Source organism: Ursus maritimus, unplaced genomic scaffold, assembly GCF_017311325.1.
Source record: "Ursus maritimus isolate PB19 unplaced genomic scaffold, ASM1731132v1 scaffold_7, whole genome shotgun sequence".
NCBI classification, from domain to species: Eukaryota; Metazoa; Chordata; class Mammalia; order Carnivora; family Ursidae; genus Ursus; species Ursus maritimus.
In genome coordinates this window covers 8,193,519-8,210,023 of record NW_024426885.1, presented here as the reverse complement: position 1 = coordinate 8,210,023, position 16,505 = coordinate 8,193,519, and the positions used below count along the sequence as shown (strand labels likewise).

General features: G+C 48.9%; 1 protein-coding gene across 2 annotated transcripts in view; it reads right to left on the bottom strand.

Annotated features, from left to right (window-relative positions):
• The window catches only part of CPXM2 (carboxypeptidase X, M14 family member 2), a 130,573-nt gene that overhangs the window by 83,578 nt on the left and 30,490 nt on the right, over window positions 1-16,505 (bottom strand). For both annotated transcript variants that reach the window (XM_040624398.1, XM_008685440.2), the window contains exon 3: window positions 14,890-14,999. In XM_040624398.1, the coding sequence (XP_040480332.1) occupies window positions 14,890-14,999 (110 nt within the window). The remainder of the gene's footprint in view (window positions 1-14,889; window positions 15,000-16,505) is intronic.

Sequence of the window (16,505 nt, the reverse complement as noted above, 5' to 3'; positions counted from 1 at the left end):
CTTGGCTCAAAACTGCACTATTTCTTGGCTCAAGTAGTAAGCATATTTACACAGTCCTAATAATGAAAACCTTTAATGTAGATTTACCAAAATTTGAGATATAATTTTACTGGAAGGATTAAAGAGGCTAAGGTAAAGGGGTCATAACAATGAGCTGAAACTTTCATCCTATAATAGGAATTCAGAATAAAAAGTCAAAAATCTACAAATCAATACATATCAATACGTGCATACTATTTAGAAATAAATATTTGGGGCACCTGGGTGGCTCAGTCGGGAAGCATCCAACTCTTGGTTCTGACTCACGTCATGATCTCAGAGTCATGAGACTGAGCCCCGCACTGGGCTCTATGCCGGGCGTCGAGACTACTTAAGATTCTCTCTCTCCCTCTCCCTCTACCCCTACCCCCACCCACTTAATAAAGTAGAAATATTTGAATTCCCAAAGAAACAATTAAAAGGAGTTTGGAGTAAGTTGCCTCATTTACAACATGTGATGGCTTCAGGGGGTGGGTAGGTATGGGGGTGCACTGGCAAGGCACCTTTGTTTTTTGTTTTTTCCCATTTTATTGAGGAATAATTGACAAACATAATTCTATATTTAATATATTACGTAACTATATCAGGCATAAATATCTGCTCTACTTTAAGTGTACAAGGTACATATACACTGTGAAATGATTACCAAGATCAAGATAATTAACACATCGATTACCTCCGGGTTAACTTTTTATGTGCTGAGAATGCTTAAGATCGGCCCTCAACAACTTACAAGTGCACAGTACCATATAATTAACCACAGTAATGCACTGTGCGTTAAATCCTCTGAACTTATTCCCCTTATAATTGAAAGTCAGTATCCTTTGTCCTACCCGCCCCCACCTGCCCTTCCCCAGCCCCTGGCAACCACCATTCTCTGGGGTTTTTTAAATCATCCTTTAACACTCTGATTTGTCAAACTACTTGCTTACAAAACTGATTAATATAAATTTGAATTTTAAAAAGCGAAGGGAAAGGCACGCACGGATCCAGAGGGCGACTGGCGTAAAGCCTGCTTTGTTTACTCTTCCATTTTCCAGGTGTCGACAGAGCTCCTGCTACACACTGGGCATCATGAAAAGCGCTCTGCCTTACAGTATATGCAGAAAACAATGAATCGCGGGGCGCCTGGGTAGCGCAGTCGTTAAGCGTCTGCCTTTGGCTCAGGGTGTGATCCTAGTGTTCCGGGATCGAGTCCCACATTGGGCTCCTCTGCTGGGAGCCTGCTTCTTCCTCTCCCACTCCCCTGCTGTGTTCCCTCTCTCGCTGGCTGTCTCTGTCAAATAAATAAATAAAATCTTAAAAAGAAAAAAAGAAAGAAAAGAAAACAATGAATCTCAAAATTACTATGCTGTTGTAAAGTCACTGATCTGCACTATAATTCATAATCATGGGCTGCCTCTCTACAGAAGCATCTGGAATGAATTAAAAAGCGATATCCAAGTGAATATAACTCTTTAGCAATTCCAGGATAATTGATTTACAGCTGCCACTGTGCAGACATAGCCCAGGACTATTAGGACAAAAACAGAATAATGTGCTAGTTATTTTAAAATATCTTTGAGGAAAATCTTAGAAGCAGGGGCTGAAACTTTACATGTTACCAACGAGGTACCTCCGCTGGAGGGGGGCATTACCTAAAAATGTCAGGTGTGACATATGATCAATACAGTTAATCTCCCACACCCCTCCCACACCTCCCATCCTGGCCATCATCTGCCCAGCATATCTCCTGCGGTAAACCTCTGTGATAGACCTTTGATAAACCCGTTGAACTGCCCAGGTACAAATCAGCTGATTCTTCTGCAAATCAGCAGACTATCTTGTCCCAGTTCAGACTTCAATCCTCAGTAGAGCTGGTTGAAAAGAAATATTCATTGTTTTTGAAGTGATTTTTAAAACCCAAAATCATATCTTAAATAGGTCCTTGCACTGGTAAAGGAAAACAACAAAGACCTAGAGCTTGAAATGTAAAACATCTTAAAGTAAAATCTATTAAATACACCATAAGCCACTTGTTTAAAAAAAGAAAAGACAGGGGAAGGAATGTACTAATGGAAAAAGATGGTAAAGGATTTTCACGTCAATATTCTAATTCAATTCCACTAAAACACGGGAAACATCGCCTCTCAAAGGAATAACTAGTTTAATTCTCAAACAATTATTTATTCACCTGTCAGCAATCCACATAAAGATAGAGATTTGCTCCTACACTCTAGGGAGGCAGCACAGCACGGAACAGCCTCTGGGGTCCCATGGGGGCTAAGTTCAAGTCCTGGCTATGGCTCATTATCTGGATACCGCCATTGGGCTGTAACATAGGGACAGAAATAGAGCATAGGAAGGACTTCACAAGTCCTATGGAAGTCCTGTACTGTGCCTGGCACACAGTCCACACTCAGTAGACGGAGCCACGGGGGTACAAGCATGACTCACTTTGTTCCAGGCTCATTATCTGCTGACATCTGTGGCTGAATTCGCTTTATGATACAACCTAAGTTAGTTTTCTTCTACTAACAAGTGAGCGGTCAACTTAGCCCACAGACGAATGTTCTTTGTCATCAAGAGTCATCAGCTTTTCTCAGATACTGTATTTTTCCTGCTTCTTTTGCTGGTGCTTCATCTTTGACTACTGAGCTGTTTTCTTGGTTTTAAGTCCATGCTTCCTCTGATATACTTTATTTTTTGTTGGCACTATAAGTGATTTTTACTCTTTCTTTATTACTCTTTTTGGGGGTTGTTTGTTTTTGGTTTTTCTGTGGTTGTTGTTTCAAGTTTTTATTTAAATTCCAGTTAGTTAACATAGAGTGTGATATTAGTAGCAGGTGTAGAATTTAGTGATTCAACACTTCCCCCACATCCCCCGGTGTTCATCACAAGTGCCCTCCTAATCCCCACAGCCCATGTCATCCATCCCCCCGCCCACCTCCCCTCCAGCAACCCTCAATTTGTTCTCTCTAGTTAAGAGTCTGTTTCCTGGTTTGCCTCTCTCTTCCCCCCCATGTTCACCAGTTTCCTTTCTTATCCTCTAAAAATTTTAAAGGTGCGTCTTTGTTTCAGTGGTTAATTTAATAACTACATAACTTACACACCTTTGTGCAACATGCTTAATTCTATATTTTCTTAGAAAGTCTCTGTTGACTCCCTACTATAGGCAGTAATGAATTCATTTCTACCCCCTGCTATGTCCCCTTCCTCTCCTTCATCACCTAATTTCATTCACCATATTCTTAACATTCACTTTTAAAGTTTAAATCAAATATACCTCCTATGATTTACCAGCTTTTTAATACAGTTTTCATTGAATTAAATAAATGTTTCTATGTATAAGGATGGATATTAACCAGACTTACTATGGTGATTATTTCGCAATATATACAAATAACAACAATATGTACGAATATCCTATCATTGTATTGTACACCTGAAAGTAATGTAATGTTGTATGTCAATTACACCTCAATTAAAAATTTTTAAAAATTACTCCCCTAAAGAATCTGATGTTTACGTTATGTAAAAATATTAAAATCATTTTAGTAACTAAATGGTAGTCCTGCCCAGGCACACCTGGTTTCATTGTGCTTTACTTTATCGCATGTCACAGATATTATGGGTTTTTTTACAGATTGAAGTTTTGTGGCAACCCTGCATCGAACAAGTCTATTGGTGACATTTTTCCAATTACATTTGCTTATTCCATGTCTCTGTGTCACATTTTGGTAATTCTCACAGTATTTCAGACTTCTTCATTATTGTATTTGTTTCAGTGATCTGTGATCAGTAATTATGACTCCCCGAAAGCTCAGATGATGGTTAGCATTTTTTAATAATAAAGTATTTTTTAATTAAGGTATACACTTTATTTTTTAGATATAATGCTGTTGCCCACTTAATAGATTGTGGTATAGTGTCAACATAACTTTTACATGCAACGGGAAGCCAAAAAATTCATTTGACCCCCATTTACGGCAACATTCACTTTATTGAGGTGGCCTAGAACCGAACCCACAATATCTCCAAGGTATGTGTGTACTGGAATTAAAATTATTAAGAACCAAAGAAAAGGTAATTCTGAAATATGATGGTAAAGCAAGAGAATAGATATATGACTTTATTGTTATTTCAAGTTTCAATAAAAGTTGAAATAAAATTTTTACAAATAAAATATATACAAAAAAGTGCGTGAGTCCGAGATTCGATAAATTTTACTGCACACTCACCCATGTGTCCAAACCCAGATCAAGGTATAAACACAACCAGCTTGCCACAGCCTCCCTTTGGCCACCTCCCGGTATCACCTGCCAAAGATAACCTCTACTCTGACTTCCATTTCCAGAGATTGGTTTTTCTGTTTTTTAATTTTATGTACATGGGACACCTGGGTGTCTCAGTCGGTCAAGTGTCTGCCTTCGGCTCAGGTCATGATCCCGGGGTCCTGGGATCGAGTTCCACAACAGGCTCCCTGCTCAGAGGGGAGTCTGCTTCTCCCTCTGCCCCTCCACCTCTGCTCATATGCTCTCTCTCTCTCTCTCCCGCTTTCTCACTCTCTCTCAAATAAATAAATAAAATCTTTTTTAAAAATTTATGTAAATGAAACATACTATAACTACTCTGTTGTGTCTGGCTTCTTATGCTTGATGTTATATCTGTGAAATCAATCCATATTATCACGGATAGCAAGCACGTATTCCTTTTTGCTGGTGTAAAGTATTCCATCGTGTGCATATAGCGTGACTCATTCATTGTATGTTGATGGACACATATCTTGTTACCATTTTGGATTATCATGAATAATGATGCCATGAACCTACCTGTCCCGGCCTTATCGTGTACATAAGAATGCGTTTCTTTTAGGCATAAGGGTGAATTTGTTAGACGAACAGGTATGAGAATGTTGAGCTTCAGTAGATATTCCAAAAACATTTCCAAATCTGTACTATTTTACATTTTTAGCACTGTATAGAAGTTCCTGTTGTCCCCCTTCTTCGCCTACACTTCATACTGTCCTTTTTCCTTAAAGCCATTCTGGTGCCTATGTGCCATACGTCATTGTGTATCTTGTATTTCCTAGATGAGTAATGATAGAGAACATCTTGTTCCCTACAACCACAGGGCCTTTGTACATACCATTCCCTTCGACTTGGAATTCTTGCCCCCTCCACCAACCTTTCGTCTGATAGCCTCTTTGGTGATCGTCCTACTTCAAGTCTTAGCCCAAGGACCCACCCACAGGGAAGTCTCCCTGATCTGCAGTCTGAGGCAGGTTTACTGAGCATAGAGAACCGCAGTGTTACGGGTTCAATTAAAGATATATACGAGTCCTAACCCCTGCAACTTCAGAGTGTGGCCTTATTTGGGAAAGGGGTCATGGCCGATGAAATTAGCTCAGTGAAGTAGGATGGGTCCTAAATCTGATGACTGGTGTCCTTACAAGAAGGGGAAATTTGGACACCGAGACAGACACACATAGAGGGAAGATGATGCAGGGGCACGCGGAGACCCCCATGTGACCCTGGAGACGGAGACGCGAGTGGTGCAGCTATAAGCCCAGGGACACCACGCGATGCCCGGGCCACCAGAGGCCGGAGGAGGCACATAAGGAGCCTTGCCTCGTCCCCAGAGGCTTTGGAGGGAGAGCAGCCCTGCTAACACTTCAGTGTTGGTCCTCCAGCCTCCAGAATTGTGACAGAATAAATGTCTGTTGTTTTCAGCTGCCCAGTTTGTGGGGCTTTTCCGGTTGCCCAAGGAAACGAAAACACGGTGCTTCCTTCTCAGGCTCATCCCAGGCTCTGGTCATGCCTTCACTGGTGATCTCGCTTTTTTTTTTTTTAAGACTTCACTTATTTATTTGTCAGAGAGGGAGAGAGAGAGAGCACAAGCAGGAGGAGCCACAAGCAGAAGGAGAAGCAGGCTCCCCGCTGAGCAGGGAGCCCGATGCGGGACTCGATCCCAGGACCCGGGCTCATGACCTGAGCCGAAGGCAGATGCTTCACCGACTGAGCCACCCGGGCGTCCCTTGATCTCTCTTTTTAATAGTTTCACTTCCCCATTAGATTGTCAAAGGGCTAGGCCAAAAAACACCAGAGGCATCCTTGACTCCCCTTCTTCTCTCTCACACCTCTCATCCGGATGTCATCCAGCCCCATCAGAAAATCCTGCTTTCAAAATATCCAAAATACCACCACCTCCCACCGCCTCCGCCGCTCCTGTCACAGCCAGAGCCTGCACCGTCTCCGGTCTGGGGTGCCGAAGCCACAACCCAACAGGCCTCCCTGCTTCCACACTGCTCCCCTAAGTCAACACAACAACTGGGTTGGTCCTTCTCACCTGGAAATCACAGGATGTCATTCCTGTGCCCCAAAACTTGCCAGCGCTCCCCCAATTGACTTAAGAATAAAAGCCAAAGGCAAAGTCCTTCCAGTGCTCCCGCCAGGCCTGAGCCTTCTTCCCCGCAGGCTCACCCTGCTCCAGCCACACCAGCCTTCTGCTCCTCCGTGCTACCATGTATGCGGTCACCACAGGACCTTTGCTCAAGCCATTCCCACTGCCTGGAGTGCTCCTCCCACAGCTGCCTGACTCCCTGATGATCTCCTTCAAGCCAACTCAGCCTCAGTACCACCTCCTCAATGAAGCTTCCCTTGCTTACCTTTAAGGACAGCCTGCCCCCTCCCGAGAGCTAGCCCTCCTGACCCCCACTGCCAGCTCTAAGTTTGTCGTGTGTTCTCTCCAGAACACTCGCCACCTTCTGACACACTAGAAAAGCTCTATTTTATTACATTCCCTGCTTTTACGTGCCTCCCCCACTAGAATGGAAGGTTTCAGATGGCAAGGATCTGTGTCCGTGGGGTCTCTGAAGTATCCCGAGCGGCTAGACAGGGCGCAGCGTATGGCAGATCCTCCCTAAAGATCTGCTAAAATATCAGAACTATTTCTATTCTTGCTCCTCACGGTTTCCCCAGGACTAGAGGTGGGTTTGTGTTAATGAAATCAATCAATCGACCGATCTCCCAGTCAATCAAAGCGTCTGCTCTGATCTCCTTTCTTTCTCTTCTCCTCGCTCTGTCCCTCTCCTCCATCCCCTCCTCACACAGGCCTCTCCACCTGTGCCGTGTTGTGCTCATGGAAGCCCTGGCGTAAAATGCCCAGCACACCGCCTCCCACCTGTCCACGTCCAGAAGATAGCCAGGCTGGCCCGCGCGTGGCTACGCAGACAACCCACCCCCACGAGTCAGTATTTGCAGAGGCCGAGTTTGCTCGTGCCAGCCGAATGGACGCGATGCCCGTGCCCGGGACTGCTGGCGCCCCTTAGGCTCCTCTGGGCCCTGCCAGGGTGGGGCCTGGAAGGTACTGGGGGACGCTCAAGTCAGCAGTCAGGGAGATGAGTCACAGGATGGGATGCCAGCCAAGGCCACAGCTGGAGAACACGCCGAACCTTCTCGTGGGTACCGGAGATAACAAAGGGTGAAAATGCGGCCAGAAACCTTGCATTCGAGTCTCAGCTCGGCATTTATTAGCTGTGGGGTTGGGGCAGGTCATTTAACCTCTGACTCCAATTTCCTTATCTCCAAAACAGAGTTTCCCTCCAAGTACACTGAAGATGAAATGAAACATCAATTTAATGAGATTTAATAAAATAGTCCAGAAAATTCACACAGCAAATAACAGAATAGGCATCCGAACCAGAAAGACCTGTGGTTTCTTAATAATCTGCGGTTCACAGGCTGGGGAGCCCCAAAGGGCCCCTACCTTTTGTTTCCCTGTTCTTCTACTCTTTGCCCTTTTCCTGCTCGGGTGTTCATGACGCAAGCTTCTGGAGAATAAGAACAGTGCATTATCATCATTCTGGTAAATTCTCCTTTTCAATTTTCCAAGAGACTCATGATTTAGAATATTTGGTCCTGTTATTCCCATAAAAATCCAAACATCCAAAATTCCAGCATTTTGGCCTCCAAACACCGTCTCCCAGACTGCTTCTTAAAGCCAGAGAGAGCACAAAATCCCTTTATCGGAGCAAGCAGGACATTCCTCGGTTTGGAAGCGATCCCCACCGCGATTACTTCTGTCTCTGCAGCACTTAGCCCGCTTACAGCCCCCCCTAGGACCCAGAGAGGTACGGCAGGGTTTTGTGCAGCCAGAAACAGACCGGAGGCCAAGCACCCAGAGCAGCGGGACCCAGAGAAGACAGGCTGTGGGGTCAGAGGACTCTGGGTGCAGACGACTCCACTGATAAGCAGGAGCGGGCCCTAGGTGGCCCCCACATTTGGGCAAAGTGGAGCCCCAGGTGTCTCAAGGGCAAAGGAGACAGGGAGACAGACGACGGGATGTGCCCACGCACACCAGCTTAGACACCATGATGAAGGCCGGCTCGATGTTCTATAAGCATCTTCCCGCCTTCCCAGGGTCTGCATCTGAAGCCACGGGCTTCGGCCGTCTTCAAGGCTTACACTTCATTTCAGGTAAAAAGATTATCCGAACATTGGAACTGGATCCTAATCTCAGCATCCAGGTGCTCCAGAGGATTCCTTTAATGGCATGACTAACAAGAGGCACTGTGGTGGGTGTCAGTGGTACTGAGAAATGGCTCGGACAGATGCTCTCATTATAACCAGACATTTCCTCGAGGGAGAGGTACCAGAGGTGAACTTCTCTTGGGGGTCAAACTCCAGCGAGACAAGACATGGGCCTCAGAACGCCACGTGACCATGAGCAGGCACCACAGAGACATCTGGAGGTGTTCATGCAGGGAGCCAAGTTTGTTCTTGTGACCTCAAAATGTCAACTCTTTCTTCAAAACTCTGATCTGAGTACCGACTGTCTTGCATTCCCAGCTCTAGGCACGAATCGTGGTAGTATCCTGAGTTCCAGCCATGCTCTTCTGATCCATGTCAGGCTCCTACCTACCATAGTTTTGGAGTCTCAAGAATGAAATCGAAACCCAGCCCTCAGAAGTGGCAAGTGTGGCTTTAATTTGCTCAACGATTTGCGGCGATGGAAGCATCTGACATCATAACGGGGGGATAAATCACTCAGGGAGTGGCGCCGTCTTGGACTCCACCTTGCTTACTTTACGAGCCATGGAAAATCTCTTGGGGTCTTCAGAAGATTCTGGAAGGACAGGACACGTGATGAGCTGCCATTAAACGACCCACCTGAGTACAGAGCCACCTCCTCAGACCGACTAGAGGCAAAGGATGATTCAAGAGTGACTTTAGAGGTCATTGCCAAAACGTTCTCTTTGAGACTTGAAATGCTCATTTCTATTCTGCCTGTGGCTGCTCCTGGAGCAGAAGTCCACAAGATCACGTGCTCCCAAGTGGGTCGGTGTTAGAGGATCGTGGGCAGGCTGGAAGAACAATCACAGGTGAGAGGACAAGCCTCTGCCAGCCTGCTGAACTAGATCTCTTCCTCGAATTCTTGGAAGATCTATCTTCCCTCAATATGAAGAACTGTGAACTTGGGTTTCTTCTCTAAGCTTGTATTTTTTTTTTTTTTAAGATTTTATTTATTTATTCGACAGAGATAGAGACAGCCAGCGAGAGAGGGAACACAAGCAGGGGGAGTGGGAGGGGAAGAAGCAGGCTCATAGCGGAGGAGCCCGATGTGGGGCTCGATCCCAGAACGCCGGGATCACGCCCTGAGCCGAAGGCAGACGCTTAACCGCTGTGCCACCCAGGCACCCCTCTAAGCTTGTATTTTTAAATCAACATCAGTAAAATTCCACTTGCAAAAAAAAAAAAAAAAGAGGTTTTAAGTGGAGTAATAAGGTGCTTTTATTCTTCCAAAGTCTCCTGCTCAAAATGAGGAAAAAAGAGTGCCGCAGACAGACCATGCGTGTCCGTATGTTAAAAAACTAAGGTGATGGTGTGGGGAGGCAGGGTCTCAGGGAAGTGAAGAGGCATGAGGGTGGAGCCTTTGTGAGTGGGATTAGAGCCCTTATAAAAGAGGGCTCCAGAGCCCCTAGTGCTTTCCACCACCTGAGGACACAGAAGAAGGTGAAGAAGGTGGCCATCTGTGAGCCAGGAAGCCAGCCCTCTCCAGACACCCGGTCTGCCGGCATCTTGACCTCGGACCTCCCAGCCTCCAGGACCGTGAGAAAGAAGGCCGTGTAGTTTACAAGCCCCTGGAGATAGGATATCGTCAGAGCGGCTCAAGAGAACAAAGACAAACGTGTTTCTGCTATAATGTGGCAGATGCAATTCAATTATAGCTCCGTCTGCAAAACGTGCACTCTAAAAACTGACGTCACAGAAAAAATAAGAGTTCTAGCCAGACTACTCAAAATCTATGTAATCAGAAGACTTAAAAAAAAAATTCTACAAAACAGTGGCACACTTAAGAGAACATAGGAGTTGCTTTAAAAAATTAAATACAGCCACAGTGATAGGACTGGACTCTAAAAAAAGGGGGGGTGACTACAACTGAAAGGAGCAATCTAGAAGAGGGTGGAAGGAACAGAGGAAGCAGCTTGGCTGCCGGGACAACGGCCCTCGGGCAAAGGAACTGAGCTGCAAGCACCCGGAAATGGAGCGCACGACCCCTGTGGGCCAGAGAACACCAAGTGGCAAGCACCACATGCAGGAGGGGGGGGGCCTCTGAGGCTCCGCACTCAGCCGCGTGGCTGCCCTCTGGGGTCAGGGGCTGGTACCGGGTCCCACGGATCATTCACGTACTGGCAACGATGGCACACGAACCAGGGCTACTTCTGGGTCAAAACGACGTCAGTCCTGCACTTGCCAAGCGAATCTGCAAGAGCAGAACCACAGCGCGCCAGCCGGCCCCCTCGTGACCCCTGCATCGCCGCACCTGCCCAGACACGCCTATTAAGCACCCACCTGTGTGCAGATGCAGCGGAAACAAGTGTGGGAATATGCAGAAAAGCAAGATTCACATGGTCTGCAAGATCATTTGGTGAGGGGGACAGGTGCGTCGATCGGTGCGAAATCACGGTCGGAAAAGAGAGAGAGGTGTACGCGGTCGAATCATCCTGCCCCACGCACCGCAGACACTCCTGTCTGCTGACTCCGGGGCAGTTTTGCGGAGTCCTTAGGGGCAGCCGCTCCGGGTTGAGAGTAACTGGGATTCGCGAACTGCCTCTCCTGGGGAATCTTAACCGAGCTGCTCTACCAATCTGTGTGTCCGTTTTATCTAAGATAGAGGTAATAATAATAATAGTGCTTGTCTCCTGTCGTGGCATAAATGAAATACTGGGCAGAATGCGCTCGGCCTGGAGCCGAGTCCGCTCTCCCTCCGCATCTGCGGAAAGAGGGTACAACGAGCGCCTCGCCTTTGCTCTTCCACGGTCCAGCACGGTTCCTGGCACATAATGGGCACTTCTCAGGGCTGGGCGGAGTGCATGAATTCTGACGGGCACCAGTACGGCATTTGGACATTGCTGAGGACCGTTCTCTTTCTTCACTCTGCTGGATCCTCCCATTCTGAGAAGGTGGCAGTGCTGGTGGCGGGGCCTCGATTCTCTGATGGAGACACCCAGCCTCCGACAAGGCGGCCTCTTGCCTACAGCCGCTCGGCTGGTCATCAGCGGAACCAGGACCCGCAGCCGAGCCTGCATGCCCTGGGCACCCCACAAGGACCACGGCCGAGCCTGGGGGGCGCTGGGGCGGGCGGCACAGGGCTGGGCCACCCCGCTCGCATCCTGAACGACAGCGTTTGAACAGTTTCTAATTCTGACACCTTGGTGTTTCTCACACATCAAACCCCATTCGCTTGACACACCTACAGAATAGTCCTAAGGGAGACGAGATGCTGTTTTTAAACCGCATTTCAAACAGTATGCGTGGGAAGATGTATTTTAGAGCACCTGTGGCGGTGAAAGCAGGCTTCACGGGACGCTGCTTCTGGAAGGTAAGAACCACAATAGGGGCCCCGACCTAGTCATTATTCCCCCGTGGGGGCTGTGCCAAGGCCCCTCACACAGCTGCAAGCAACACTCGACTCTGTGTGCTGAACACCCCCTCAGCCACGGGGCGGAGGCCCCCAACTCCCTGTTAAAGCAGCTAATTCACAGTGTAAGAGCAGGTGCAGAGATTTTGTTCAGAGGGCATTTGGGGAAATGATAGACCATTGAAGAAAAAACATAAATCCCATAAGGACAAACAGCACTAAAGTGGTTTTCAATGACTCTCCTACTTCCTCTTGCCCGAAGTCAGGAGGGTGGGTCTGTCCACACTTCCAGGCCAGGGCACTTGCCTCCTCCCTGGGCTGTGCCTCCCTTGGGTGAAGGATGAAGTAGGGATGACAAGGACCTAAGGACAGCCCAGCCAGCTGCTCCCTACTGGATGACTGTCCACCAAGGGGGCCTCCTGTGGGGCCCAGGAAAGGCGGGGCAGCGAACGCCCACCATCTTCCCTTCAGCCAGGTCCTCGCCTGACCCTCTCTGTGCATGTCCTGTGTGCCGGACGACGTTCTGGGCTGGGAGGAAGGGAGAGGAGGAGAGACCAAGCCCCTTCTAACCTGGGTCTTCTGCTCAAGGAGGGGCAGATGACACCCAAGGAAACAAGTCAGAGCATTTAGGGAGGAACAGTGTCCCACAAGAATTAAGACGGGCCAGTCACACAGGGCTGGCTGGGAGTCTCCAAGAGAACCTGGAAGCTACCGAAAGCTATAAGCAGAGACGTGAAATGACCCAGTAAATGTTTTAAAATTATAAACTACTTAATTTCACTGCTCAATAAATCCTCTAAGTTCTCAGGACTCCATCTTCTCTGGTGAGGCAGGGAAGGCCTGGAGCCATAAGACAATAATTCCAAGACCCCAGAATCTAGAAGTGTCAAGGCCAAGGTCTGACCTCCACACGCCTAGGACCCCTGCACTATGACCACTCCTCCCCATGCTCTGGGAGTAGAATTCCCAACTGGAGCAACACAACTCCCACCCCCTACCCCCACCAACAAATTCAGGACTAACAAAGCTTTCCAATTTTTGACTGAAAGCATGGATAAATGTGACACTTCCTCTTTAATAAAGGATAGCTTCATTTATAGAGAGAGTGTGCAAGGCATTAGCTGACAGCTCCTCTCACTGCTGCACGGAACAGGCCCACACCCACTGGGATCCGGCCCTGCTAGCCCCGACTTTACTTCCACGGAAGCCTGGACCGTGTTCACAGAACTGCAGGCACTCACGTTAGTACTGGTCACTCTTGTGAAACTTGGAGATGCCACCCTCTTGAAAAACACAATGTCCAGTTGTACACATCCAAATGTTTTTCATCAGCTGTTATTAAAAAACAATCCTACTTATATAAACCAAATTTTGGACTTCATTAAAGTTAGTTCTGGAAATGTTCTACCGGAATCCTGGCCTGCAAAGTGGTGCCGGTTGAGCGGCTTCAAAGTCTATGGGGTGCAGCTGAGTGTTGAGAGAGGAGGGAAGAGCCGACGCTGGGAGTCTGAGCCCGTGAGCTCCCGGGCAGGGGCCTCGTCCACCCTCGTCCAGTTCCCAGCACAGTGGCTGCCTGCAGCGTGCTTATGGGGACCGCCAAGGGCATGAGGTGTTGGTGCTGCCGCTCAGAAGCTGTTACCCTTCATGGCCCCACGTCTCAAGGATGAAGGACCACCTCCCCCCAGGAGGCTAGATGAGATGGCGCGCATGCAGAAGGGGTTTGGGACACACACGCGGAGTTATGGAGCAGCTGGGGAAAGACAGCTAAAATGCCAGAGACGCACCCAGGACAGCGCAGGACCCAAAGATGGAACGGCAGGAGCTCGAGCAGGAGGGAAAAGGCCTCATGGTTGCGCTGGTAGGATAAGGTCCCCTCCCCAGCAGAGATGCCAACACTAATCCTGGAACCCGGGAATGCTCGGGGCTACCTGGTAAAAGGAAATGAAGCTTGCAGATGTCAATAAGGTTGCTTAAGATGGGAGATGATCCCGGAGCATCCACTAGGGTCCAGTGTCATCGTGAGCCTCCTTAAAAGTGGAAGAGGGAAGCAGAAGAAGGATCCAGAGGCTTAGAAGGAATGCAGGTACCTCTAGAATCTGGAAAAGGCAAAGACATGGACCCAACCCTCCAGCTCCAGAAGGAACACAGCCCTGCCCACACCTTGACTTAGCCCAATGGGGCTTCTGTCCTCCGGAACTAGAAGAGAATAGGTGTGTGTGGCCTACGTGGCTGCATTTATGATAAGTCGTCAGAGCAGTCCAAGAAATCGATCATCATGGGTGCTGCGGGACTCATGCTGCCTGGCAGGGTGGAGGGTAAGGGGTTGCAGGCAGGGGGACCTGCCTGAGGCAAGACAAGAAGTCAAGAACCCCATGGTGTATAAATTGTGCGAGAAGGAGCTCACCCTCCTGGAGCAGGACCTTGACAGGAGTGGTGGCCAAGGTCACATGACCCTTGAGCCTCAGAGGAGGAGGCCAAGACACGAGGTACTGGGCCCCAGAGAGCCACTAAGGGTTTGACCTGTGGGGAGCCACAGAACAGCCTGGAAGAGGTATGTGTGGTGGGGAGAAGCCCTGGTTGGGGGGAAGAGGACAAAAGCCACTGGCTGCCGATACTTGCTGGAGTTCACCGCCCTCCTCCTGCCCGGTCCAGACAGATCCCACAAAGGGCAAGAGCTCAAGAGGTGGAGGCCAGCCGACCTGGGACCACGTACCGGCAGCATCCTTTGTACTAAGGGCTCTTTGTAGAAGACACAGACCCTGAGTCCCATCTCAGGGCTCCCTCTCGAAGATGAGGGTCTGAGGCATCGCCCTTCCTGGTGGGAGAGGTGGAGCTAATGCATTTGAAATGCCACGCGGGTTATCCGACCTAAGCTCAACGAACCACGGGCTGCGTCTCCTGCCAGAGAAACTAGCAATGCAATCAGAATCCTTCCTGCGCAGCCGGTACCTGGATGTTGAGTCTCCCTCGATGGGCCCCGAGGCCATAGCGCTTCGAAGTAGACGCGTGAAGCTGGAAGTCTGTGATTTTTAAGGTTTCCAGACCGAGAGGTGGGCAACCTAGAAAGGACAACGCTTGTTAAAAACAAAGACAGATGTTCAAAGGCAAGTTTCTGGCTTTCTGAATCTGGCCTCCCGCTTTCCCATTGGACCCTGAACCCCTGTCCCCCACCCCTCGGGCATGTCCAGTGCATCCAGACATATGCGGTCAACTCAACCGTCAACAGTGTGCAACTGCCTCTCTCGTTGGCATTTCCTCTCTGGCTGTTGTGCTCTGATATTCCTTCTCTCTGTCGCTGTCCATGCTACTGTCTGAGGCTGTTTCCAATTAAGGATCCTTCCACAGTGTGACTCAGCCAGGGAGCGCTATTGGTTAGAAATTTCGGAGCGATCCCGTGGTTGAGCTCTGCAAATTAATCAGAACTTGTTGATTTTGCTTCAGCAACTCTGGCCTTTGTATTATGCATGCTAATGAGCAAGACAATATAAATAGAAGAAAATCTATTGTTTTCCATTCTTGGCAAAACTGGTAGTTTTGAGAACAGCTACCAGCTACAGTTTGGTCCAAGCTGCCCCTGGAATAAGAAGCTGGCACTTGGGCAGGCCCCTGGCAAGCCTCCCTGTCCAGACCAGTGTCCCTGTGGGTAAGAGCTTTAACAGCAGCTCTGGGGCCGGATCCCAGGCCTCCTGACTCCCAGGCTGCTGTTCTCACCACCCTCCCCGCCTTGGGGCTGGAAGTCTCCAAACGATGCTATCTGTCTCCTCAAATCTGACCCTGGTAAAAGAAAACACAAACTCTGGAGGAGAAGCAAAATCTGTGTCTACTAGAAGTGTGAGAAATCCCTCATGTAAGAGGCACATTTAAAAAGCTGTGCAGCTCACTGCTGAGATGGGCATGCCCCCGGGGGACCTGAGGAGACGGGGGAATCTGTCCATCCATGACAAACCCCTGCAGGGAGAAAAGCCCTTAGGATGCTGGGGGAGCTGCAGACAGGAGCCAGCACCAGTGCTCTGTGGGCCACTGGGGAAGAAAGTCAGTCCGGGGCCGGGGGGTGCGCTTCTCCCTGTGCCCCTCCCCCCACTCGTGCTCTCTTCCCGCCTCCCCCACTCAAATAAATAAAATCTTTTAAAAAAGACAGAAAGGAAAGAAAAGAAAAGAGAAAAGAAGAGAAAAAGAAAGTAAGTAAGTCGGCCCGGGGAATGCTGTCAGAGGGACTCAGACCCGCCAGGCCCCAGACACCATTCAGTCCTCCCCTTGAGTCCTCAGAGAGGAAGCCGGGGCCCCAAGACTGGAGGTGAGCCTTCCCAGGCATCCCTGCCGGCAGCAGAGCTGGATCTCGGATCCTAGCCTCCAGATTCTCGGCTCCGGGCTTTCAAACCCTGCCACGCTCCTTCCCTGGCCCTGCCCGCGTCAGCCACGCGGCTGCCTGGGTTGGTACACATGCATCAGCCATCCGTGCTGGGGAGGCAGAGGTACTGGTCCCCAGCGTGGTGAGGAGCACCAAGAGGGGGGTAACAGTGCCACTGCCACCCACCTGATGCTGCAGGAGACCCCAGGAGGCTTCG